The 25060-nt window shown below is 48.6% G+C and overlaps 2 protein-coding genes across 3 annotated transcripts in view; one reads left to right on the forward strand and one right to left on the reverse strand.

Moving 5' to 3' along the window:
* Positions 1 to 16916, forward strand: part of LOC115547867 (chloride intracellular channel protein 4) — a 19188-nt gene extending 2272 nt beyond the window's left edge. The window contains exons 1-6 of one of the 2 annotated variants that reach the window (XM_030362361.1): positions 434 to 566; positions 8780 to 8889; positions 9097 to 9222; positions 14949 to 15055; positions 15283 to 15464; positions 16672 to 16916. In XM_030362361.1, the coding sequence (XP_030218221.1) occupies positions 504 to 566; positions 8780 to 8889; positions 9097 to 9222; positions 14949 to 15055; positions 15283 to 15464; positions 16672 to 16833 (750 nt within the window). In that variant the 5' untranslated portion in view covers positions 434 to 503 and the 3' untranslated portion in view covers positions 16834 to 16916. Of the gene's footprint in view, positions 1 to 433; positions 567 to 8779; positions 8890 to 9096; positions 9223 to 14948; positions 15056 to 15282; positions 15465 to 16671 lie in introns of those variants that run through there. The other variant, XM_030362360.1, reaches the window with a different exon arrangement.
* Positions 16917 to 19031: 2115 nt separating this feature from the next.
* urp2 (urotensin II-related peptide) lies at positions 19032 to 23076 on the reverse strand. Its single transcript, XM_030361970.1, has 5 exons — positions 22384 to 23076; positions 20188 to 20544; positions 19664 to 19698; positions 19377 to 19533; positions 19032 to 19281 (listed from the first exon to the last, which is right to left on the reverse strand). The coding sequence occupies exons 1-5, from the start codon at positions 22475 to 22477 to the stop codon at positions 19250 to 19252; spliced, it is 675 nt and encodes a 224-aa protein (XP_030217830.1). The 5' UTR covers positions 22478 to 23076; the 3' UTR covers positions 19032 to 19249.
* Positions 23077 to 25060: the final 1984 nt, after the last annotated feature.

The raw sequence follows: 25060 nt of genomic DNA on the forward strand, positions 1-25060 counted from the left end.
TTAATGTGTGTGTGTGTGTGTGCGTGCGAGTGTGTGTGTGTGTTTGTGTTTGTGTGTGTGTGCGTAGGCTGACCCATTCCTCTGTTGCCCACACGTCTCAGACCAGCTGTGATTCAGTCCCTCACTGTCCTCATCCTCACACTCCACTTGTAACAAAAGGGGATTCATTTCAATAAACTATCTCTCGCTCTCTCTCTCTATCTCTCTCTCTCTCTCTCTCTCTCTCTCTCTCTCTCTCTCTCCCTCTCTCTCTGTCTCTCTATCTCTCATTTTGAAAGTACTTTAGAGGAGATTTACCGATTACAACAATTCAGAACTTTTTCGAACTTCATTTACAGATGCACGCAAACACACACTCACACACGCAAACACACTAACACACATAAACACACACACACAGACACAGACACAGACACACACACACACACACACACACACACACACACACACACACACACACACACACACACACACACACACACACACACACACACACACACACCATGTCCTGGTTTGAGATTGCCACGAAGAAGTTGGGTTTTCCTGCTATTGTACTGTATGTTAAGGTAAGTTTTAGATTTAGATTTCAATTGTATTTTGTATTTTTATGGAGTGTGTGTGTGTGTGTGTGTGCTTTGATGTGTTAGTACGTTAAATATACAGTATGTGTGTGTGTGTGTGTGTGTGTCTGTGCGTGCATGCGAATGTCTGAATGTTTAATAACTGAGTTTGTGAGTTTAATATGTGTGTGTCTGAGTGTGCAGGTGTGTGCATGTGTATGTGTGAAAGTTTAATATCAGTTGCTGTTTAATCTGTGTGTGCATGCATGCAACCCGGTATCACGCCAAGGCGTAAGATAGATACGTGTGTCCACATCGCAAGGCGTGTTCAGGTTCACGCTTTGCCTGACCAAAGCGTCACCCTGAACACGCGTCCTTCTCCATTCGAAATGAATGGGGGAATAGCACCAACAGGGGGCGATACGTTCTCCTAGCATTTGGTGAAATTGTTACGTAGCCATATTAATCGTTATTATCTGAATGGGAAATGCAATATTTTAGGACAGATACACCATTAAACGTGTTTCTAATGACATTTCTAGCGAGAAATGTACATTTTCCTTTCATAATATTCAGTCAGTGGTTGTGTCTGATCTTTAGTTTTATAGTTATTGGGAAGATTTTATCGGCTCGCTCGCATGTTTCAACGACGTCAGGTTACTAGGGACGCTGCTTTCGCTAAACTAGCAGCTCACGTGTTTCCTGCGTTTGTGTTATTAAACCGTTACTTTATGTAACTTTAAATGATATCATCGTGTTAGAAACACGTATATCTGAGAGCAGGGGTGAAGTATAGTTTAGATTGCTGTCAGGTTAGCCTGCTGCAGCCACATCCTCTCGGTACAGTTGTTATCATTTAGCATTAACTAAGCCTGGCCACCAGCGAAGAAGAAGAAGCCGGTCCTCGCCTCCGTTTCTATTCGCGTGCTTGTGCGTGCTCGTGTGCTCGTGGACTCGTGAAACGTCATCAGTCATTGCCCGAGCACTGTTCCAATTCCGAGGGGCTTTGTCCAAATGACACTCCATTTGGGAAAACTTTTTTTCTCTAAGGGCTAGAACTCCAAATCTCGGATATGTCGTACACGGGGCCCCGGGAAATGTGTGTAAACATTTTAGCATCTATCTCGAAAAGGACGGCAAAGGGGCGTGACCTCCAACAGTACAGTAAATGTACATAAGACAGAGGTTATTTTCTAGTCCCCATTTTTTGTGGGATGGAGGTGTACATTTGTGGCTAAAGGTGTGTAGACACAGCTGGCCTGTGGCCACGTTTTTGAAGTCGGGGGTCAAAAGGTCAAAAGGAGCCGGCACCACGCCGCTTATGAGATAACAAAAAGTCAATGTGTGTTTCTCTCATAACTTTTTGTCATTGTTAAAGAGAGGCCTGATTCTCAGATATGCATGTTGGATGGCTAGGGTGTAGGTCTGGGAAGAACTTCAGGCCAAAATCTTGCAAGCGAGCCGCTGGGTGCAGGTGCAACGAGATGGAGCACTTGCTGAGCCTGGACTTTCATAATCTTCGCTCTGTGAATGTAAAGGATGTTTGGTCGGATGTTACGACGAAGAATCATAATGTGAATGGGAATATTCTATAAATCTCTTGATATCATCTTTCGTCTCAACACTTCTGCTGCAGCCACTTAAAGTCTCACTCCGAGAACCTTAAAATATGAATCAATCCATTAGAAGTATGAAAATATCTTCCCGGTAGTGCAACAGAGCAAACAAGGTGTCCTTTGACATCTACGTTTCGAGACGATTGCAACAGTGCCACACATGATCATATTTGAATATGTTTCGGGGTAGTAATTAGCTGTCGATTTTGGAGGCCTTTATCAATAATGACCAGCTATAGATTTGCTTCCCGATGGAGATTTTTGACAAATTACATGTTAATTAGCATCTACACGTTAAGCTGAGTCCAATGAGATCAAGCTCGGCCTCTTGCTACACCGAGATCATGTCCTAGACCTAGGTGTACCATGTAAAATACATGTTACCATTAGCTAGAGTGTCGTTCTTGGTGTCATTGGACTCAGCTCAACGTGTAGATGCTAAATAACATGTCATTTGTGACAAATCTTTATCGGGAAGCAAATCAATAGCTGCTCAGTATTGATTAAGGCCTCCAATTTCGACAGCTAATTGCTACCATTAAACATGTTCGAATATGCTCATGTGTGGCACCGTTGCAATCTCCTGGAAGCGTAGATGTTGAAGGACACCTTGTTCGTCCTCTTACGCTACCGGGAAGATATTTACATGCTTCTGATTGACTAATGAATTGATTCAGCTATTCCCCCAGAAGTCTGGGGTCAAAAGGTCAAAAGGAGACGGCACCACGCCGGGGTGGATCCAGATCTCGGGCAACAGCGCAGGGTTGCCAGGTCCTGCAAAAAACGTGCCCCCCACATACCGTTCAAAATCCACCCAAAATGTCCTAGAAGCATCCCAAATAAAAAATGATATTATTGGCCATTTTGGCCAACGTTTTGAAAGTAATAATATTTGAGGGAATATTTTTTGTTGTTGTTTTAGCAGCGAAATGCACCGTGTGCGTGTGTGCGTGTGTGTGTGTGTGTGTGTGTGTGTGTGTGTGTGTATCTGTGTGTGTGTGTGTCTGTGCGTGCGTGTGTGTGCTTGTGTGTGCTTGTGTGTGTGTGTCTGTGCGTGTGCGTGCGTGTGTGTGTGTGTGTATAACACGCTATTTTATGTTGAAATGCGACGTAATCCAGTGTTCACGAAAAGTACTGTCAACGTATGCTTTTGGCGACTGGGTTGGCTCTCAGATATACGTGTTTCTAACAAGATGATATCATTAAAAGTTACATAAAGTAACAGTTTAATAACACAAACGCAGGAAGCACGTGAGCTGCTAGTTTAGCGAAAGCAACCTGACGTCGTTGAAACATGCGAGCGAGCCGATCAAATCCTAATAACTATAAAACTAAAGATCAGACACAATCACTGACTGAAGATTATGCAAGTAAAAAGTATATTTCTCGCTAGAAATGTTATTAGAAACACGTTTAACGGTGAATCGGTCCTAAAATATTGCATTTCCCATTCAGATAATAAAGATTAATAAAGATCATACACATTCACTGACTGAAGATTATGTAAGGAAAATGTACATTTCTCGCTAGAAAAGTCATTAGAAACGCGTTTAATGGTGTATCTGTCCTAAAATATTGCATTTCCCATTCAGATAATAAAGATTAATAAAGATCATACACATTCACTGACTGAAGATTATGTAAGGAAAATGTACATTTCTCGCTAGAAATGTCATTAGAAACACGTTTAATGGTGTATCAGTCCTAAAATATTGCATTTCCCATTCAGATAATAACGATTAATATGGCTAACAATTTCACCAAATGCTAGGAGAACGTATCGCCCCCTGTTGGTGCTATTCCCCCATTCATTTCGAATGGAGAAGGACGCGTGTTCAGGGTGAAAAGCGTGGGCAAAGCGTGAACCTGAACACGCCTTGCGATGTGGACACACGTATCTATCTTACGCCTTGGCGTGTATGTGCACGTATATGTGCATGTGTGTGTGTTCTTGTGTGAATTTCTTTGCATCTGTATAACGTGTGTGTGTGTTTGTTTACCATGTGTGTGTGTTTACCCTATGTTTGTGTATGTATGTACCATGTGTGTTTATGTTTAAACAGGGCTCTCAAGTTTTGAACTGAATTTAGAGTGAGATTTTGTCTGCGGGGGGGGGGGGGGGGGGGGATATTAACATGTGACTGCATACAAATGTGTCCAGAGACATGGTGACTAATGTATGATAGTAAGCATTATTGGCCCTTAGCACTTATATTCAGAAACAACACTGCCTCAAAAGGGTATTGGCCTAAGCAACACCAGTAGAGGCATATACTTTTCACTGAAATTTTAAACGTTGCAAACGTGCAAAAATATATATTTATGTGCCATTCGGTCCAATGCTTAAAATATATCTGTGGCATTCAGTAGGCCAACGCTGTGGTAAAGTGTGTAAAGTATGACCAAGTGTTTCTTTCTGTTCAATATATAGAACTTTATCAATCCCCTGGAGGAGAAATTTGTTGATGTTTGTCCCTATAAAACAATAATGGTAAAAAAAGGAAATACAAAACATGACGGTAACTCTAAAGTCAAACCGCCCAATCTGAAGGCTCTACTTAGCCTCTCCCCCTACTCACTTCCACTAATACAATGCGAACAGAACTGAGTAGGGGAGGGTGTAGCCTAACTAGTTTGTGAACGACCCAGACAAATGCAACGCAAATTCAATGTGAACATGTATGAGGCTTTGTAATAAAATCCAGGACGATTTTGAAATTCCGCCCGGAGACATTGTTTTAAAAGTGTCTCAAAAAGAGGGCATGTCCGAGCAAAAGAGGACGTACGGTGCACCCATTTGTTTCCTACTTGCTCCACTGTTAAATAGCGGCGCAAATTGGTGGGCGCTATACTGGTAATTTCTCTGCGTAAGAAATAGGAAGTGTGGCGTGTGAGTGTGTGCATGGGTTGAATTGCGTGCGTCTCACGCCGAATGCGTGAGACTTGAGAGCCGTGCTGTTTGTGTGTCTTTGCCCTGTTTGTGTGTATGTGTGTGTTCACTGTGTGTGTGTGTTTACCCTGTGTTTGACTTTGTGCATATGTGTGTGTTTAACATGTTTGCGTGTGTGTTTAACATGTGTGTTTTCAATCTGTGTGTGTGTTTAACATCTGTGTGTGTGTATGCGTGTGTGTGTGTGTAACATGTGTGCGTTTACCATATTGTGGCGACTCTGCGCAAGGGATGTCTCCGTTGCTACCGTGAGCCACGGTCGAGTCCAGGTGATTGTCTCTCCGGCCGGGCCAGTCTCGTCCCTAGAGTGGAAGGTCGCTCCCGTTGGGAGCGCTGTTCCAGCGGTGCGTTCCGCATGGGTGTACGTCGTCGGGGTTCCCTTGGGACCGCTGGTGATAGGTCCGCTAGATCCACTCGTCTTCATGTCCGTATCGGGTCCTGGAAGGTTCCCTGCTCCGCTCGGGCTCCCAGTTCTCCCCCTAAGAGAACATGTCACAGCCTTTTGAAGGGGTACCGGGTCTTGCTTGTCCTCCGCAGCAGGTGTTCTCCATTGCGCCGATTAGGGTGACGCAATGGACGCTCTCTGGCTTTGACTGGTGGATATCGGCTGTACATGCCATCCACCACCTCTTCCCTGGGCCGCCTGGCCCGAGGTGTTGGGGCCGGGTTGCCACACCCCACCACCGCTGGTTGAAGCCTCGGGTTGTCTCTGACTGACCAGAGACAGGCATCTCTGCGGGACAGAGCGTTGGCGTTGGCATGTTCCCTGCCCGGCCTGTGGTCTACCTGGAACCTGAAATCCTGGAGGGCCAGGAACCAACTCGTCACCCGTGCGTTCGACTCCTTCGCGCTGGCCATCCACTTGAGTGGCGCGTGGTCGGTGACGAGCATGAACACCCGGCCCAGGAGATAGTACCTCAGCTTGACAAGGGCCCACTTGACCACGTTAACCGGTCTGGCAGGGCCTTCCGGGTCAGGTTATTTAGGGGACTGGCCAGAGTGGCGAAGCTGGGGATAAACCTCTAGTAGTACCCTACCAGACTAAGAAATGATTTCACCAGTTTTTTGGAGGTGGGGCGGTGCATTCTTGCAACCTCCTCCCGGATCGCGTTCCTACGGGCTTCCTGGACCTGGGCGCCATCTTAATGTCGTCCTCCCGGGCACTTCTGAGAAGACATCCTGGTGCTGTAGGATGACTTCCTCGGGGACTTGCTTCTGGGTCGGGCTGAGGTCATCTCCCACGGGAACCACTGGTATTTCGCGTCGGGCGGCCAGAACCAGGGTTGCCGGTGCCGATGGGTTACCTCCAGTCCAGCACTGCTTCAGCAGGTTGCCGTGGTGAGTTGGGTGGGTTTGCGTCTCCCGGGCTGCCGTACTCTGTAGTTCACCTCCCCCACCCTGTCGACTACCTGGTAGGGCCCCTACCACTTGGCCAAGAACTGGCACTCTGCCGTAAGTATGAGGACCAGGACCAGGTCACCGGGCTGAAATATGCGCAGCTGGGCTCCCCGGTTGTTGACCCAGGCTTGAGCTTGCTGGGCCGGAGATGGACCGGGCGATGGGCCAGACGTGTGCCATGCGGTCCCTTCAACTGTACCACGTGGTCCACCATAGTGCGATGAGGGGATGGCTGACTCTCCCGAAGGTCTTCTCCCGAAGGTCTTCTCCCGAAGGTCTTCTCCCGTACAGCAGCTCGCAGGGGGAGAAACCCGTGGAGGCTTGGGGCACTTCACGGACTGCGCACAGGACGTGGGGCAAGAGCTGGTCCCAATTTTTCCCGTCGGTGTCCATGCACTTCTTGAGCATTTGTTTAAGTGTCTTGTTAAAACGTTCCACGAGCCCGTCTGTCTGGGGGTGGTACACAGATGTCCGGAGCTACTTTACCTGGAGGAGGCTAAGCAGTTCTTTGATCACCCGTGACATAAAACAGGATCCCTGGTCTGGGAGTACCTCCCTGGCTATCCATGCTCGAATGAACAGGAGCATCAGCTCCATAGCGACCACCTTGGCAGTGGCGGCGCGGAGTGGTAGGGCGTACCTATGTCCCCGGCTGGTCTTCGGGAGAGGCCCGACAATGTCCAGAGCTAACCGGTCGAACGGTACTTCAATTATGGGCATGGGGATCAAAGGGTTCCGAATCGAGGGTCTCGGGGCAGTATGCTGGCAGAAGGGGCAGGACAGTATTGGACAACGTCTCTTATCATCCCGGCAAGGGATTCGGTCCTCGTCGGTCCCGGTGTGTCTCACTGGGCCGCGATAGGTTCTGGACACTAAGACTCAGCTGTTGAGCCACCTGCCAGTTCTCCAATTGCCGGACCAGCTCGTCTACCGTGTCGGGGTTGGTGGCGAGGGTTCTCCGGGTGTCTGGCGGGAGCTGATGGACGGTATTGTATATTAACACCCTGTCCAGGAGTCTGGGTCCTTCGCCGTCTGCGAGCCATCTCCGGATCAGCCTCCCGTACTGGGAGATTTGAGTCTGCACGGCGCGTCGGATGTCAAATCACCATTCGTGGAAGCGCTGGGCCCTGGCGGCGAGGCTATGTCCATAGTATGCCAATATTGCCTGTATCAACGCCGGGTACTGACTGGCGCGCTCCGGCGCCAGGTCCTGAGTTTCACACATATACTGTATACACACATATACTCATATACTACACACACTCATAAACACACACAACAGAGAGAAACGCTGACGTTTCACTCAGCGGACCCCTTTTTAATTTTTTGTAATGGCAGTAAAACGGCATCGAATACCGTGTTGACTATGGTATAAAACTAATGACCACTCTTAAAGATGTTCAAAACGGCTTCTAACGGCTAATAACATACACAAGAGAGGTATTCCATCAAAGTCGTTAACGAAAGCTAGTTAGTTAGTTATATGCTCCTTATAACGGCTAGCCGTTGGGAGTTGCTGGACCGGCCCAATTGTCGATCCAACAGCTGTCGAAGACAGACAGGATGTCTGTCTTTGACATCACGACATCAGTCAACCGGTTAGGTACCTTGTCAAGGACACCTCGACACTCAGCTAGGAGAAGCCGGGGATCGTACCAGCAACCTTCAGGTTACCAGCCAACCCGCTCTACCTCCTGAGCTACTCCGGCCCCAGGTCCTGGCTTGCCTGCTGTGCGGGTCCGGTGAGGAAGGGGGACAGGATGTGGGCCCACTGGTCCTCGGGCCAGCTCTCCCGACTTGCTGTCCTCTGGAAGACCTCCAAGTAGGCCTCCACGTCGTCTTCCGGACCGAGTTTGGTGAGGCGGCTGGTCGGCGCGGAGGTCGGGATTCATAAACTGCCTGTTGTGTGAGGCATAGCACCGCCTCCCGGAGAAGGACGAGGCTCTCAGCGGTGTCCCTCTGGGTGGGACACCGCTGAGAGCCATCCACCACCTCTCCCCTGGGCCGCCTGGCCCGAGGTGTTGGGGACGGGTTGCCACACTATGTAAAACGTGTGTGTGTGTGTTTACCATGGGTGTGTGTTGGAAAGCGTGTGTGTGCGTGTGTGTGAGTGTTTACCATGTGAGTGTGTGTGTGTTTTTAAAATTTGTGTGTGTTTACCATTTGTGTGTGTGTTTACCGTGTGTGTGTATGTGTTTACCATGTCTGAGTGTTTAACCTGTGTCTGTGTGTTTCCCATGTGTGTGTATCCCCAGGCGGGCAGCGACGGAGAGAGCCTGGGTAACTGCCCCTTCTCCCAGCGGCTCTTCATGATCCTGTGGCTGAAGGGGGTGGTCTTCAACGTGACCACCGTGGACCTGAAGAGGTAGAGAGAGGGGGGCGAGAGAGAGGGGGGCGAGAGAGAGAGGGGAGAGAAGAGAGAGAGAGAGAGGGAGAGAGAGAGAGACCACCGTGGACCTGAAACGGTTGGGGAGGGGGGGAAAGAGACTCATGCTTGGCCCTGCCCTGTGTGTGCTCGGTGTATGTGTGTGTGTGTGATGGTCACGCCTCTCTCTGATTGGCTGTTACCTAGGAAACCGGCCGACCTGCAGGCCCTGGCGCCGGGCACCAACCCGCCGTTCGTGACCTTCAACGGGGAGCTGAAGGTCGACGTCAACCTCATCGAGGAGTTCCTGGAGGAGAAGCTCACCCCCCCACGGTGACACACACACACCCTACACACACACACACACACACACACACACACACACACACACACACACACACACACAAGTACACACACACACTAATACAAACACATACACACACACAGACACTAATACAAACACAGAGAGGCACACACACACGCACACACACTAATACACACACACACAGGATGGAGAAGTTCCTGGAGGAGAAGCTCACCCCGCCATGGGGGGATGGAGTGCACACACACAAATGAAGCACACACACACACACATGCATGCAGCTCACACACACACACACACACACACACACACACACACACACACACACACACACACACACACACACACACACACACACACGAACACAAACACAAACACAAACACACACACACACACACACATATGCAGCTCATACACGCACATGAAGTGCACACACACACACATGCATGCAGTGCACACATATACTGTATACACACATATACTCATATACTACAAACACTCATAAACACACACAACAGAGAGAAACGCTGACGTTTCACTCAGCGGACCCCTTTTTAATTTTTTGTAATGGCAGTAAAATGGCATCGAATACCGTGTTGACTATGGTATAAAACTAATGACCACTCTTAAAGATGTTCAAAACGGCTTCTAACGGCTAATTACACACACACACCAGAGAGGTATTCCATCAAAGTCGTTAACGAAAGCGGCGCTTAGTTGATTAAGCCTGGTTAGAACTAACGCTAACTTCCACTTGAGGCTAAAGCCATTCCATCAAGCCATTCAGCCTCACCTTGCTCAGGTTAGTTAAAGCCAGGCTTAAGTTATTGTGGATTAAGCGTTCTCACAAGAATTATAACCAGCCCAGATCCGTTAATGTCGAATCATGGATCAATGTCCGAAAAGGCCCGCACGGGATCTTTTCCTGTGGCGAACAGAAGCTGCTTGTGGAGGTCTATGACGAGTACAAGCAGGCCCGCCGACAGGGGGGGACAAACGGGTACGTTGTCCCGGGCCCTGGGCTGGCCCTGGAATGGGGGGGGCCCATAACTGGACCCCCATGAAGTTGGGATTAATTATTGTATGTATACTTCAAAATGTGTTGATTTAGAGAAGAAAAGTGCTTTATTTGCATTCAATTAATGACTCCTAGATTGTTTGCCTTCATTGCCCTTGAAAAAACGGCCAATAACCCCCTATCACCCCTATACCAAAATGGTTTGGTCTTTGGAGAAGAAAAAAGACGACATCATTCCATTAGTGGTCAGTGCGCGAGTTGATTCAACATGCACAAGTCAGGAGCCCTGGAAAAAAAAAGAAAGGCGAAAAAGAGAGGAAGAAGCCGAAAGCCTGAGGGGATCTCTTTATAAATATTTCAGAAAAGACTCAGGTGATGCTGCAGGTACCAGTAAAGGCAGCTGTGCAGCACAGCCAGGTAAGACACGGCCAACTTTCTCCAGCCCCGTCGTCAAGTAACACAGGCACAGGCGGCGTGTCAAACATATTAGCGCAGCACCACATGAGCAAGTCACACGGAGATCAATATCAGACAGACAGGGGGCATTGAATAATTTGATAACCACAACGGCTTTATTACACTGTGTTTCATACGCCTATATCTAATTGAATCTTAGAATATGCACATTACCCCGCAAATAGGCCCATGTCCAAATCCAATGTTTCAGGCAGGCACGCGCTGCGCACTCCAATCAGGCTGAATTGATTTGAGAATCATTCCCAGTCAGCTGAATTACAGCCAGTGTAACGCGGCTCATGGTTTAAAATAAGCCAGTGGCATGGCAACATGTGAAATTGCCATTTAGATAGAGTTGGATGTAACGAATGGGTTATAAACGTGACGTTTTGGGGTAGCCTGTAACTTAGTTTCTGATTGCCGTTAACTTGAAACTCGCCAGATGAATGGGCTCCGCCTTGTTCCCCAAACATTCTCTGGAAGTTCAGCGGACATAAACGCGGGTCTGGCGATAAATGAAAGTACCCTTGACATGATTCCCCTTGGTCAAGTGAAAAATGGTCGATGAAATGTGCAGTTAATGAGCTCTAAGTGAATACAATAGCGTGAGTTTTATTGTGGTTTGATTCTGAAAGCCATAACTTCACTCAGTCCATATCCATAGCCTATCCAATTAAAGTTGTAAATAATCCTTTTGGTTTATCCGTAATAAATGGGCTTGTCATCCCGACGTCATGTGTTTGGGAGCTGCACAAGGGAATTCTGTGGTTGTGTTTCGGCGTTTGACAATTTTGGGAACAAAAAAAAAAAACTTAGAACTTTTCTAGTCTTTGGGATAGAGTTAGCCAAGTTGATCAGTCTATTATTTTCTGTGTTAAATCGTCAAATTAAGGGGTTTTCAATTTGTTCTTTTTTAAATGGTTCATTTTGACCCCTGTTAATTTAGATATAGTCCTTTTTATCGAAATATGTTCACCTTTATAGGAGAGGCTAGAGAGGATGAGAGAGAAGAAGAACAGGCTACCAAACAGGATGAGAGAGAGGAAGAACAGGCTACCAAAGAGGATGAGAGAGAGGAAGAACAGGCTACCAGTGAGATAGAGGAAGAACAGGCTACCAAAGAGGATGAGAGAGAGGAAGAACAGGCTACCAGTGAGATAGAGGAAGAACAGGCTACCAGTGAGAGAGGGGGGGGGGGGGGGGGGGGGGCTTAAACCATGTCCAGTGCGTGGTATTTGCCGTGAGAACAGACACTTCGGAACCGGGTTGCCACATATGGTGGAGGATGCGGCCTATTGGAACCCACTACAACTCACGGTGAAGTACCCCCTCACAACATGCAGAACCCAGACGGGGCGCCGCCACCCAGCGTCAGCAGCAGCTTCAGGGGCAGGCCGCCGCTATACAGCGGGATACTACGGAGAGTCTTGCCCTGCTCCACGAAGCAGTGCTCCGACTCACCCAGCACGCCGTCCGCGACTCCCCGACCGCTGCCCCGACCAGTCGGCTCACCAAACTCTGCCCGGAGACGACGTGGAGGCATACATGGAGGTGTTCGAACGGACCGCCCGGAGGGAGAGCTGGCCGGAGGACCAGTGGGCCCACATCCTGTCGCCCTTCCTCACCGGACCCGCACAGCAGGCGGGCCAGGACCTCTCGGCCGAGACCGCCGGCCAGTATCCCGCACTCATCAGGCTATACTAGCCTACTACGGGCCCAACCTCGCGGACAGGGCCCAACGCTTCCACGACTGGCGATTTGACATCCGTGGTGCGGTACAGACACTGATCGCCCAGCATGGCCGCCTGGTGAGAAGGTGGCTGGCGACAGGCGAGGGACCCAGCCCGCTGGACCGGGTCCGAAGGGGACCCACAACCTCGCCCAGACACCCCCACCGGAACCGCCGATCGTGACCCAGGAGGGCCGTGAGGGGAGGCGGTGCTACACCTGCGGCCAGACCGGTCATATAGCACGATACTGTCCCGGAGACCGGGATGGGTCGATGCCGTCGGCCTACGCGGACGAGGGGACGCGCCGACCCTGCATGCTGGCCACCTGTTGGGCGCAGGGGATGTCCGGGACCCCGACAAAACAAGCGCGGGTCATGAACCGTGACACGCGAGCTCTCCTGGACACTGGCTGCGTGGTAACCCTTCTACTTCCCGACCTGGCGGAGGGAAAGGAGGCGGGACCGATGGAGTCGCCTGTGTACACAGGGACACCCGTACCTACGGGACCTGCCATGTGGTCGTCAGGACCCCCTACGGGGTGTTCACTGTCCGGGCGGGGATTGTTCCCCACCTCCCGGCACCGCTGCTGTATCACGTCAACATCCAGAAGCAGTGGAGGGGGGGAGTGGACCCTCCAGACCCCGCGTGAAGCACTACATTAAACAGACCAAAGTTTCTACAGTGAAATCCAAAAGCCATCTATAATGATGATTGTGATGACAATGAAGAAGGTTATTATGATGATTCAGTGTGTATTTTACGGTCTCGACACATTATTTGGATCACAACGGTGCTGCAGCGCGCCGCTTCCTATTGGTGCTAGGGGCAGCAATTGACGTGCGTGAAATGCGCACAGCGGCGCCGGTGTGTGGCCGGCTTTAGGATGATGAGGTGTCACGCGCTGTTCGACACATGCATGTGCATTTGGCCCCCCCACCACTGAAATCATTCCGGCGACACTGCGCCTACCACATGCCCAGGTTGGACGAGTTGATTGAGCGACTCGGACCAGCCAGGTACCTCACCACCCTGGACCTGACCAAGGGGTATTGGCAGGTGCCATTGACCCGGACCGCCCGGGAGAAGACGGCGTTCGCAACCCCGGGGGGCCTGTACCAGTACACCGTCCTCCCCTTCGGCGTCCATGGAGCCCCGGCCACGTTCCAGAGGATGATGGACCAGCTCCTACGGCCTCACCAGGCCTACGCAGCTTCCTACATCGATGACATCATCATCCACAGCGACAGCTTGGATGTCCACATCCGGCAGCTGCGGGCCTCACCGCCAACCCGACCAAATGCCACCTCGGGCTGGAGGAGACGGCCTACCTGGGGTACCAGGCGGGACGGGGGAACGTCCGGCGGTAGGAGAGCAAGGTGGCCGCCATCTGGGACTGGCCTCGCCCCACCTCGAAGAAACAGCACCTACATAAGCCGAAAACTCCTGCCCAACGAGAGGAATGACTCCACAGTGGAGAAGGAGGCCCTGGCCATCAAGTGGATCTTGGACAAACTCCGGTACTACCTCGTAGGTCGGGAGTTTACCCTGGTCACCGACCATGCTCCACTGAAGTGGATGGCCGGCGCCAAGGACACCAATGCCCGGGTGACGAGGTGGTTCCTGGCCCTCCAGGACTTCCACTTCAAGGTGGACCACCGACCGGGCAAGGAGCACGCCAACGCCGATGCCCTGTCACGTCGGGATGCATGCCTGGGTTGGAACCCAGTCGACCAGAGGCTTCATCAAGCGGTGAAGGAGTGTGACAACCCGCTCCCCACCAGGGGGATCCGGGGGCTAGTGGTGGAGAGCATGTACCGCCGCCATCCTCTAGCCGGCGGCAGAGAGCTCCACATTCCTCACCCTCATCAGCCAGATGGGGAACACCTGGCCGGAGGGAGGAAACGAGCGGGCGGACATCTTAAAAGGCAGCCGAGGACTCATTCCGGGTTCGAGGAAGAAAGACTAGTTCAGTATTGTATCTCTTGTTCAGTCACTTTATTTGTGAATAAACGCAGACTGCGGCTTAAACCATGTCCAGTGCGTGGTACTTGCCGTGAGAACAGACACTTCGGAACCGGGTTGCCACAATACACACACACAAACACACACAAAAACCCATGCACAATCAAACTCACATACACATACACACATACACACACACATACAGATAGACACACACGCACAGACACACTCACACACATGCACATGCAGACAAGCACTTTCCTACTCAGACACACACACACACACACACACACTGGTATACATATTCACAAACCCACATGTACACGCAAAAACACAAACAAACATGCACACACACGAACACACACACACACACACACACACACACACACACACACACACACACACACACACACATAAATACACACACACAGTGAAGTGCCGGGACGTACAACATACAGTAAGTAGGAGGGGTGGGAGGGGGGGGGCTATTAAGAGTCCAAGTGAACAGAGGTGAGTCTTGAGTCTATTGCAAACAACATTTGTGTGAGCATGCGTGTGTGTGTGCGTGTAGGTACCCCCGGCTGGCCCCCCGCCACAAGGAGTCTCACACCGCCGGCATCGACGTCTTCGCCAAGTTTTCTGCCTACATCAAGAACCCCCGCAAGGACACCAATGAAGGTGTGTGTCTGTGTGTGTGCGTCTGTGTGTGTCTATGTGTGTCTGTGTGTGTGAGCGAGTGAGTCTGTTGGTGTGTGTGTGTGTGAGTGAGTGTTTGTTGGGGTTACAGTAAAGTACAATACAGACAGATGAGTCAGATCTCTCTCTTGCTCTCTCTCCCTCCCTCCCTCTCTCCCCATCCTCCCTCCCTCCCTCCTCCCCCTCTCCCTCCCCCCTCCCTCCCCCAGCTTTGGAGAAGGCCCTCCTCCGTTCCTTGCGGCGTCTCGATGACTTCCTGCGAACGCCGCTGTCGGAGGAGATTGACGCCGACGATGCCGGCGACCTCCCCGAGTCACGACGCCGCTTCCTGGACGGCCCCGAGCTGACCCTGGCCGACTGCAACCTGCTGCCCAAGCTGCACATCCTCAAGGTGAGGGACTAGCCTAGCCTAGCCTAGCTTAGTCTTAGAGCCTTAGCATGCACAACCTGAGATGCGCTCCTAGCCTAGCATAGCTAACCTAGTCCTAGACACTGAACGCGTTACAGGCGTAGAAAATCTGCATTTTTCAATAGGGAACCATTGGTTTAGGCGCGTAGATGCGTTACACGCGCTAAAGCAGCGCATTAGGAGCATTAGACGCGTTTTACGCATCTAAATAACACGCCCAACACACCCAAGTAGAGTTAAAAGAAAAGTATCTCTTTAAGCTCCTACGCGTGACGCTTAGCCGCGATAGCCAATCAGCGTTGAGCTTGACCCGTCGTCACTGGCAGAGAGATGGAGGACAGGCGCTCCGCAGCGCTCCGCAGCTGATATGGATTGCCTGTAATTGGTGTCCTGATGGGAGATCCTGGCACCAACCCGGGCTAGCAGGTCATCGAACATGGCCCCAGTCAACCGAAAATACCGCTGGAACTGGCCGTCATCCAGGCGGAGTTCCTGTAGGAGGTGGTGAAACTCACCCGGCTGTGAGCGCCTACGGAGGATGTCATGCACCAAACACGACGGCTTTTGGGTTTCCTACTCTCCTCGAACTCCCACAACAAATACAGCGCAGCGATGGTGGTGATCTCAGCCATGTTTGTGGAGCAAAAGAAAAGTAGCGGGGGAAAATACGTTTTGGGCAGGCTCATCTAGCTGCATAGGAGCGTAAGGCGCGTAAGCATAAAAATATCAGATGGAAACATCCGATATCCGGAGAATGACAAAACACAGTAACTCTAGCCTACTCTCAAGCAAAATAAAAATAAAAATAATTGCAAACCTAACTAATCTAACCTAACCTACGCAAATAATGCTGTTGCGGCTCTCAGCTGTTCCAGAGCGTTCACAGTTGCTAGGGAAACCACCTCGCAGCCCGTTGCAGCGCGTTGCAGCCAGTGTGAACGGGCCAGTTTTAGAACGTCGCAGCCCGTCTCGTCGCAAGGAGTTGCGAGTTGCAAGCCGTTGCAAGGTGAATCTTTGGTCTGAACTGGGCTTTAGCCTGCATATCCTGAGATGTGCTCCTAGCCTAGCCTAACCTTAGCCTAGACATTTTTTTCAAAGTTACAGGGGGCATGCTAAAGCAAACGTGCTAAAGCAGATTTATATCCGAAAATAACATGGCTGTCTTTACCTCTACCCCCCGGACCTGCAGGTGGTGGCCCGGAAGTACCGCTCGCTGGAGATCCCCGCCGACATGACGGGCGTGTGGCGTTACCTTGACAACGCCTCCCAGCGCACAGAGTTCACCTCCACCTGCCCCGCAGAGAGGGAGGTGGAGATCGCTTACCTGGACGTAGCGAAGCGCATCCAATAGAGGGAGGGAGGGGGGAGAGAGAGAGGGAGAGGGAGAGAGGGAGGTAGAGATTGCATACCTGGACGTAGCCAAACACACCAACTAGAGGGGGGAGAGGGGGGACAGAGAGGGAGGGAGAGAGAGAGGGAGGGGAAGAGGAGGGAGAGATGGAGAGAGGGGGGGGGAGGAGGGGGAGATGGAGAGAAAGAGAGGGAAGGGGAGAGAGAGAGGGAGGGAAGGAGAGGGGAGCGAGAGGGAGGAGGGGGGAGAAAGAGAGTGGGGGGATATGTGTATATACACATCTATGTATCAATAAATAGCTATATCTATATCTATATATAGATTATACATATAAATGTCCATCTATATATATATATATATATATATATATATATATATATATATATATATATATTCATATGGTTTGCTACACTTAGTGTTCACGATAAGTGTTTATTTTTCTTCTGGCCTTAATGTCGTCTCTGAGAAGGATTCTTAAATTTAAACTGATTTCAAAACATAAATCAATGACTTTTTGTTTCTGTGTGTGAACTGCTTCATACTGTGTTTGTGTGTGTGTGTTCGATAAGCATCGGTACGTAGCATCATTAGCACACACACACACACACGCACACGCCCACAAAGACACAGACAAACACACACCACAAACACATACATACAACAAACACACACACACACTTACAGACCACACACATACACACACACCACACACAACACATCCACACACACACACACAACACACAAGCATAATACACACAGATACTGAGGCACACACACGCACACACATGCACACGCAAACGCACACACACACACAGACACACACACACACACACTAACAAGCGCACACACAACGCACCCACATACAACACATGCACACACACCACACACATACACCACACACAACACACACACACACACACACACACATCAAAAAACACACACAGTCTTAAGGATGTGCAAACACAACGCCACACACACACAATAGATGGCCAGCGTTTGACAGCGACCCCCCGTCTCCCCCCTCTCCCCCTCTCCCCAACCCTCATCTAGAGTTTACAACATCAGACTGAACGGAACCACAGAGCAAACACTGTGACAGAGCCGGTCGCCACGGTAACGCCCGGAGAGAGGAATTTCCCGCTCACTAGTTGAAGATTAATAACGGTCATTAAAAACAAACGTTTCTATTGGTCGTAATTACATAATGGTTGTGTTCGAGAAAGACACACACAGACACAGGGAGACACAGAGACGCACACTTCGACATATTTCAACAATTTCGACCTCTGGGTTGATTTATAACTGTTATAATCTGTGATTTATTGCTGTTTTTTTGTTTGTTTTTACGTTGATTTATCTATTGTCGAGCTGTTACATTTTGATGTTGAGAACGCCCACAGACACACAGACACACAAAGACGAACAATTTGACGTATTTCACTGATTCGACAGCTGGGTGATTTCTAACTTTTTTTTGTTTATTTTAAGTTATGTGTTTTTTAGTTGGGTTGTTAAAGTCGAAGTCGAGAACGCACACGGACACACAGACACACTGACACACAGACACACAAATATATAGACAGTTCCACATATTTCACCGACTCTACAGTGGGGTGATTTACAGCTGGATTGTTTTTTTGTTTTACGCCGATTTATTTATTGTCGGGTTGTTGAAGTCGAGAATATTTTCTCAGATTGAAAGCTGGGGGGATTAACAACATTTTTTTGGGGGGGTTTTACGTTGATTAATTTATTTTCGGGTTGTTGAAGTTGAGTGTCTAACGTCTTTCGCAAGACAGGCCGCATTGTAATTTACATTTGTTTTTGATTCATGGGTAAAAGGCTGGAAGAAGAAGCAACCATTTTTTATCTGTTATGCATCAGTTGAAACATATTTCATATATTTAATTGCCTAATTGCCATATATTCAGAAGGAACATTCGAAGTGAGTCGTCGTAGAAAAATACAATCAAATCTTTATTGATCAGTGAAAGTTTCTGTTCATGCCAATGCTAGGCTACATCTTTATTGTTCAATGTATATAATATATTATATAATTCTTCAAATCAGGCAGGTGCCTTCGTAGAGCGAGGGGGGAGGGGAAGAAGGAGGGAGGGAGTAGAGGAGGGAGGGAGGGGAGAGAGAGGGAGGGGGAGAGGGCGGACAGGGGGGAGGGAGGGGGGAGAGGGGTGAGCAGAGAATGGGGGGTGAATGTGGTATTCATGCACTCATCCTGTGTGCACATCGTTGTCAAGGGGGGAGGATGGGGGGGGGGGGTCAAGGCAATGGTCTCCATAGCAACACAAGTTCAGGGACATCCACATCGGAGTTGAGGGGGTGTGGTGTCGTGAGTTGATGTTGTAACTTATGTGTGTGTGTGTGTGTGTGTGTGTGTGTGTGTGGAGGTCAGGTCAGGTCAGTTCTGGGAGCAGTACTTCCAGAAGCAGACTGCAGAGAGAAGGAGAAAAATATACAAATCAGCTGATGGGTCGATACCTAAAATTAAATACATTCGTATGACTTCTGCAATTTTTACATCTCACCTCTTTTGTTTGACTTTTTGGGGGGCGGGTTGGATTTCTTTGAGCTTCGACCCGTCATGCTGGGGATGACGTTGTCCGTGCTAGCTCTGGGTGCAGTACCCACCGTCTCCATAGGGGGCGCTGTGGTGAGCTTTAACACTGCCTCAGGGGCTGGTACCTGCACGAAAAAAAAATCGAAATTTAATCATCTATGGAATTTGATATCTTTTTTGCCATCCAATAAAGAAAACATTTTATAACTTAAAAAAAAACATTTCCGATGTTTCAAAAAAGTCTACGTTACCAACCACTTTATTCTTCTTTGCCGAAGTTCTGCCATTGGCTGTAAATAAAAGAGTTTTAGTCAGTGTTTCCTCCTTTGAAAACCAACATCTCCGAATTGTTTTTGGTCGAATCAGAACTTCCCGCTAAAAAATCATAAACATCTCAATCTCTTCGCTAAACACATCCCTCCCACAGAGACATCCTTTACATTTACATTCAGGGCATTTATCAGATGCTATTATCCAAAGAGACTTACAATAAGTTAATTTGTCTTTAGAAAGAGAAACAACAATATATCTCTGTGGGTAGAGTAAGGATGTTCATAGAAGCAAGTGCCAAGCACTACAATCACTATTGTATTCTCCGTCTGAGATGGCAGAGATGGCTAGGATAAAATGGTACACAAATAAGTACTATAACTTAGTACAACGTACAATTAGTGCATAAATTAAGTGCCAGGACGAAAGACATACAATAAGTGCGCACATTAAGTGCCAGGACGTACAATATACAACAAGTATGAGGAGAGGGACTTCATCTCCTTTACCTCGTGGCATGAAGGCGATCCGTCTGCTCAGTGTTCCATTAATAGTCCTGTACAGCTCGTCCAGCCTGGAGATCATCCTAAGTATCTGGATCGATTTATCTGGACTACTCATCTCCCTGCTGCTCCTCGGCGCTCTGACCAGCCCGCCCCTAGCCGTAGCCGTAGCCATAACCTTAGCATTAGCCATAGCGATAGCATTAGCCATAGCCTTAGCACTGGCTGTTGGCATGGCGGCTAGCAGCCAGGTTCTCAGACGTCCACTCAGATAGTTTGGAGACCAGTCCATTGTCTCTTGTTCGGCTGCGAAGTTCGGTGAATTCTGTGATCTCTCCGGTGCATGAAAGAAACTGAGGAAACCTGTAGACACAACGATAAAACGTCTTTACGATCAGTTTAGTTGCGGGAAATGTTTAACGAAAAACGATATCGATGCGAGATAGTGTTGCTTCTAAAAAGAGGCATCTTTAAATAAAATAAATAAAATATGTATATTAATAAATTAATTAGGTAAACATTCAGGCCTTAGACAAATACAAACATAGAAGAAGAATAAAGGATTACTTCTGAGGGATGAATGGATGATGGATGGATCCACGAGCAGATGGATGGATGAGTGATCAAGAGTGGCGTTACCATGACAACGAAGCAGATGATCAGGAGGACAAGGGATGAAACAGAAGGAGGAAAAGGTAGCTTTTGAAGAATTCAACTGAATGTACGTACATTGTCCGTGCGTAAAGGATCAAATAAAGACCAAAACAGCAAAGCTTTCATTTGTATGTGTCTATCCATTTACATTTAGGGGTTTTTACTGATTCTCTTATCCAAAGCGACTTAGAACCATTCACATACACATTCACCCACCGACGGCGGAGTCGACCCCTCAGGGACACCTCCACACTCAGCTAGGAAGAGCCGGGGATCCAACTAGGAACCTTCAGGTTCCCAGCCGACCCGCTCTACCTCCTGAGCTACTGCCGCCCCCCCTTCTGTGGTCCTGACCTCCAGACCGATCGACTCCCTCACACACCAACTCCGCCGTCGGTGTGTGGATGTGTGTGTGAACCGTTGTGAGTCCTTTTTGATAAAAGCGTATGTTAATCACCCTAAATGTAAATCTAAATTGAAATGCATACTCTGCAATCTTCCCATGAGATTATATTTCATGCTTCGATTTTGTTGTTGTGTAAGCCTACGTTATGTAACACAAACGTTTGACGTGCATTCCTTCGTCATCGTGTCTGATATTGTTGCTAAGTGATCGCAGACGGAGAGGCTGAGGCGTCAGATGCTTGAGAGAGACAGAGAGACAGAGAGAGAGAGAGAGAGAGAGAGAGAGAGAGAGAGAGAGAGAGAGAGAGAGAGAGAGAGAGAGAGAGAGAGATGACGTCTGAAGTTCTGTTTTGGGCACCACAACAAAGGGGCTTAGTGGTGTCTCTGTTTGAACAGAACCCCAACACACACACACACACACACACACACACACACACACACACACACACACACACACACACACACACACACACACACACACACACACACACACACACACACACACACACACACACACACACAGGAGGGGACCGTTTCCAGAAGGCACTGAATACGTATTGTATATAAATACACAAAAAATTTAGATTTCACATATCCCAAATTACCCATAACATGTCTCTCCCTTACCACGGTTAATCAAATATTGTGTGAAATGGACACTCAACGTCTCAGATTAAACACAAACATTCTAATCGAAGATAAGTGTAGTTTTAGCCTTAATGCTAGCAAATTTTTACCAAAAATTACTGTGAGTTCTCCAATCGTTGTGTATAGTATGCATTTCATTCATCAATATCAACTACTATTAATGGATTCATTTACATTAACATTCAGGGTGTTTAGCAGACGCTTTTATTCAAAGCGACTTACAATAAGTCCATTTGTCAGAAGAAAGAGAAACAACAATATATCGCTGTCGGTACAATAAGGATGTTAATAGAACCAAGTGCCAAGCACTAACAATCACTAAGTTAACCCATTCCCCGTAGACAACAATCAGTCGGAGATAAACGCAATTTCGACTCCTCTGTATGTCTGGCACATATTTTGAAATTGAAAAGAAGTTTACTTTTACTTTGACAACTCGACCTGGGATTTCAAGACATTAAAACACCTTGAGTTGAATCATGGGGTGAGTGTTACCTCTCTCTGCTGGTGCTGCTTCCGATCCGTCATTGAGAAGAACGGCCGCTAGAGAGACGGCCATCATCACCGCCATGAAGCTGAAGGTCGCCATGTGGGAGACTGATGGAACTCTTCTGATCACGGTTTGGTTTATTCGCTGAAGATTCGTCGGACGTGTTTGGACGCGAGCCGGTTGTGAATTCAGCTCTTTCTGAAGTTTTTTCCGGTAGAAGAATTAGCCGAGTTTCTCTAATGGCGTTCGCTGAGGCGTTACTTGAGGAAAATTCGTAACTTTCGTAATGTCTCAAAAGTTTGTCAACCGGAAGAGCGATGCAAAATATCCTGAAAACCTTTCGCAGACAAAAATGTGTCGTTCGTTTTTCTGTTGTTTTTTTCCTTTTCCACGTCAAAAAACTGTTGTCTTTGTTCCTCCTTTTTTTCGTTCTTCTTCGTTTATTCGTTTCAGTTGTGCAGCGTTTCGTGCGGTATAGATGCACCTCTTTGCAGAAGGCTTGTCGAGCAGACTCGATATTTTCCCGCGGTTCCTGCCGCGTGTTTCTGACCCAAACCGAAAATTCGACCCCTTTATAAACCCACGGCCGTCGGCGGCGGCGACGGACAGCTCGCTCTTAGCCAACCGGAGCTTCCGACGCAGGCACTGGCCCCACCTCCTAAGGCTCTCAGTCATTGCGGCGACATTTGGGCAGTTTGGGGCATGAGGCCTATTGTGTCTCTGCTGTGTGTGCGTCCAACTATTTTGTGAATGCGCTCTGAGTGTGTGCGTTTGGAAAGTACTTCAACGCGTATGGGTGTACGTGCGTGTGTTTGTGTATGGGGGTTTGCACTGTGTGTGTGTGTTTGTGTGTGTGGGGTTTGCACTGTGTGTGTGTGCTGTCCTGCTGTACAAGCAGTGATAAGGCTCTTCTTAATATGTTTGCACAAGGGCCACAGAGAGAAAGGCCCTCTGACGCAGGAGACAACGCACACACTGTCACTGGGATGCACCGGGACGCACACAAACACACACATACATACAGGCAACACACACACACACACACAAACACACGCACACACACAGTCACAACTGGGACGCACACACACACACACACACACACAACGTCACAATTGGGACGCACACACACAACGGCAACACACAAACACACACACATGCAGTTACAAGTAAAAAGACCCAAAACTTTCTCTGCAAGCTTGTCTACATAACACACCCCACAGTCCTGGGGTGACACACAACTGCGACACACACACACACAGTTACAACTGAGACGCACACACACAAACAGTTACAAATAAAAACACACAAAACTTTCTCTGCAAGCTTTTCACACAGCACACCACACAGTCCTAGGGTCACACACAACTGTGACACACACACACACACACACACACACACACACACACACACACACACACACACACACACACACACACACACACACACACACACACATTTACAACTGCAACACAGTCTGTCACAGAAACATACCAAAAAACAGACAATAACAACCAAATGCAATTAAAAATAAAAACACAAAAATTGCTTTGCTATATTCTCCAGATAACACACCAAACAGTCCTAGGGTCAACCCACACACACACACACACACACACACACACACACACACACACACACACACACACACACACACAGTAACTGGAACACACATAGTTTGCCATTCCCACACACACACACACACACACACACACACACGTTACAACATCAACTCACGCAATCTGCCACTCACACAAACATTCAACAAGTGCAGGTTATTCTTCGCACTTAAACGTCTCCACACACACACACACACACACACACACACACACACACACACACACACACACACACACACACACACACACACACACACACACACACACACACACACACACACACACACAGCGCCTGTGATGCACATCAAAGGCTGGTGACGTGTGGAGCGGCCATGATGGAATCACCAAAAGGACAAGAGGTCCGGTTTGCGGGTGGGGGGGGGGGGGGGGGGGGGGGGGGGGAGAGAGAGGAGAGGAATGATAAGAGGGGAATGATGTCATGGGCGCATGTTCAAGCACAAACACACACACAGAAAACAAGCCAAATTATTTATATTTGTCGGCAATGACTGAGTGACGTATGTGTGTGTGTGTGTCCCTCCCTCCCTCCGCCTACTTCCTGTGATTCATCTCTAAACTCTCCACTCCATTCATCGATTGTCTCCCCCCTTCGTCTTCTATTCATCTCCCTCTCTCTCCCTCCATCCTTTCTCCTTCACTCCCTCCCTTCTCTCTCTCCTCCTCCATCTCCCATCCATCTTAGAATCTTTCAGACGATTCAGTTTGATCCGATTGACGTCAATGTGACGTTTCTCTGGTCCAGTTCTTGTTTCGAAAAGTTTGATTCAATTGAGGGGAGAATCAGGGACAACGGCCATATTTGTTGTCCTAAGATAAAGGAAAACCATATTTGCAGTCCTAAGATAAAGATCCGACATATTTGTATTTGTTGTAATGCTGTGAACAAGGACAGCCATATGTGTAGTCCTCAGACAAAAACGAGAACCCCACAAATACATCGCTGTTAATACTAATTATGAGCCACACCATACCAGAGCACGGGTATTAGACTTATCATATGCTGGGTGCACACTAGACGTTTTTTTTCTAATTTAAACAACTGTGT

Source organism: Gadus morhua, chromosome 7 (genome assembly GCF_902167405.1).
Source record: "Gadus morhua chromosome 7, gadMor3.0, whole genome shotgun sequence".
NCBI lineage: Eukaryota > Metazoa > Chordata > Actinopteri > Gadiformes > Gadidae > Gadus > Gadus morhua.

Bases quoted from the DNA above. Each gene is read 5' to 3' on its own strand.
- urp2 (XM_030361970.1), bottom strand. From the start codon at position 22,477: ATGGCGACCTTCAGCTTCATGGCGGTGATGATGGCCGTCTCTCTAGCG. The intron at 19,534-19,663 runs GTTGGTAACGTA...TTTTTCGTGCAG, and splicing joins CGGCAAAGAAGAATAAAGTG to GTACCAGCCCCTGAGGCAGT. The intron at 19,282-19,376 runs GTGAGATGTAAA...TTCTCTCTGCAG, and splicing joins CAAAAAGTCAAACAAAAGAG to TCTGCTTCTGGAAGTACTGC.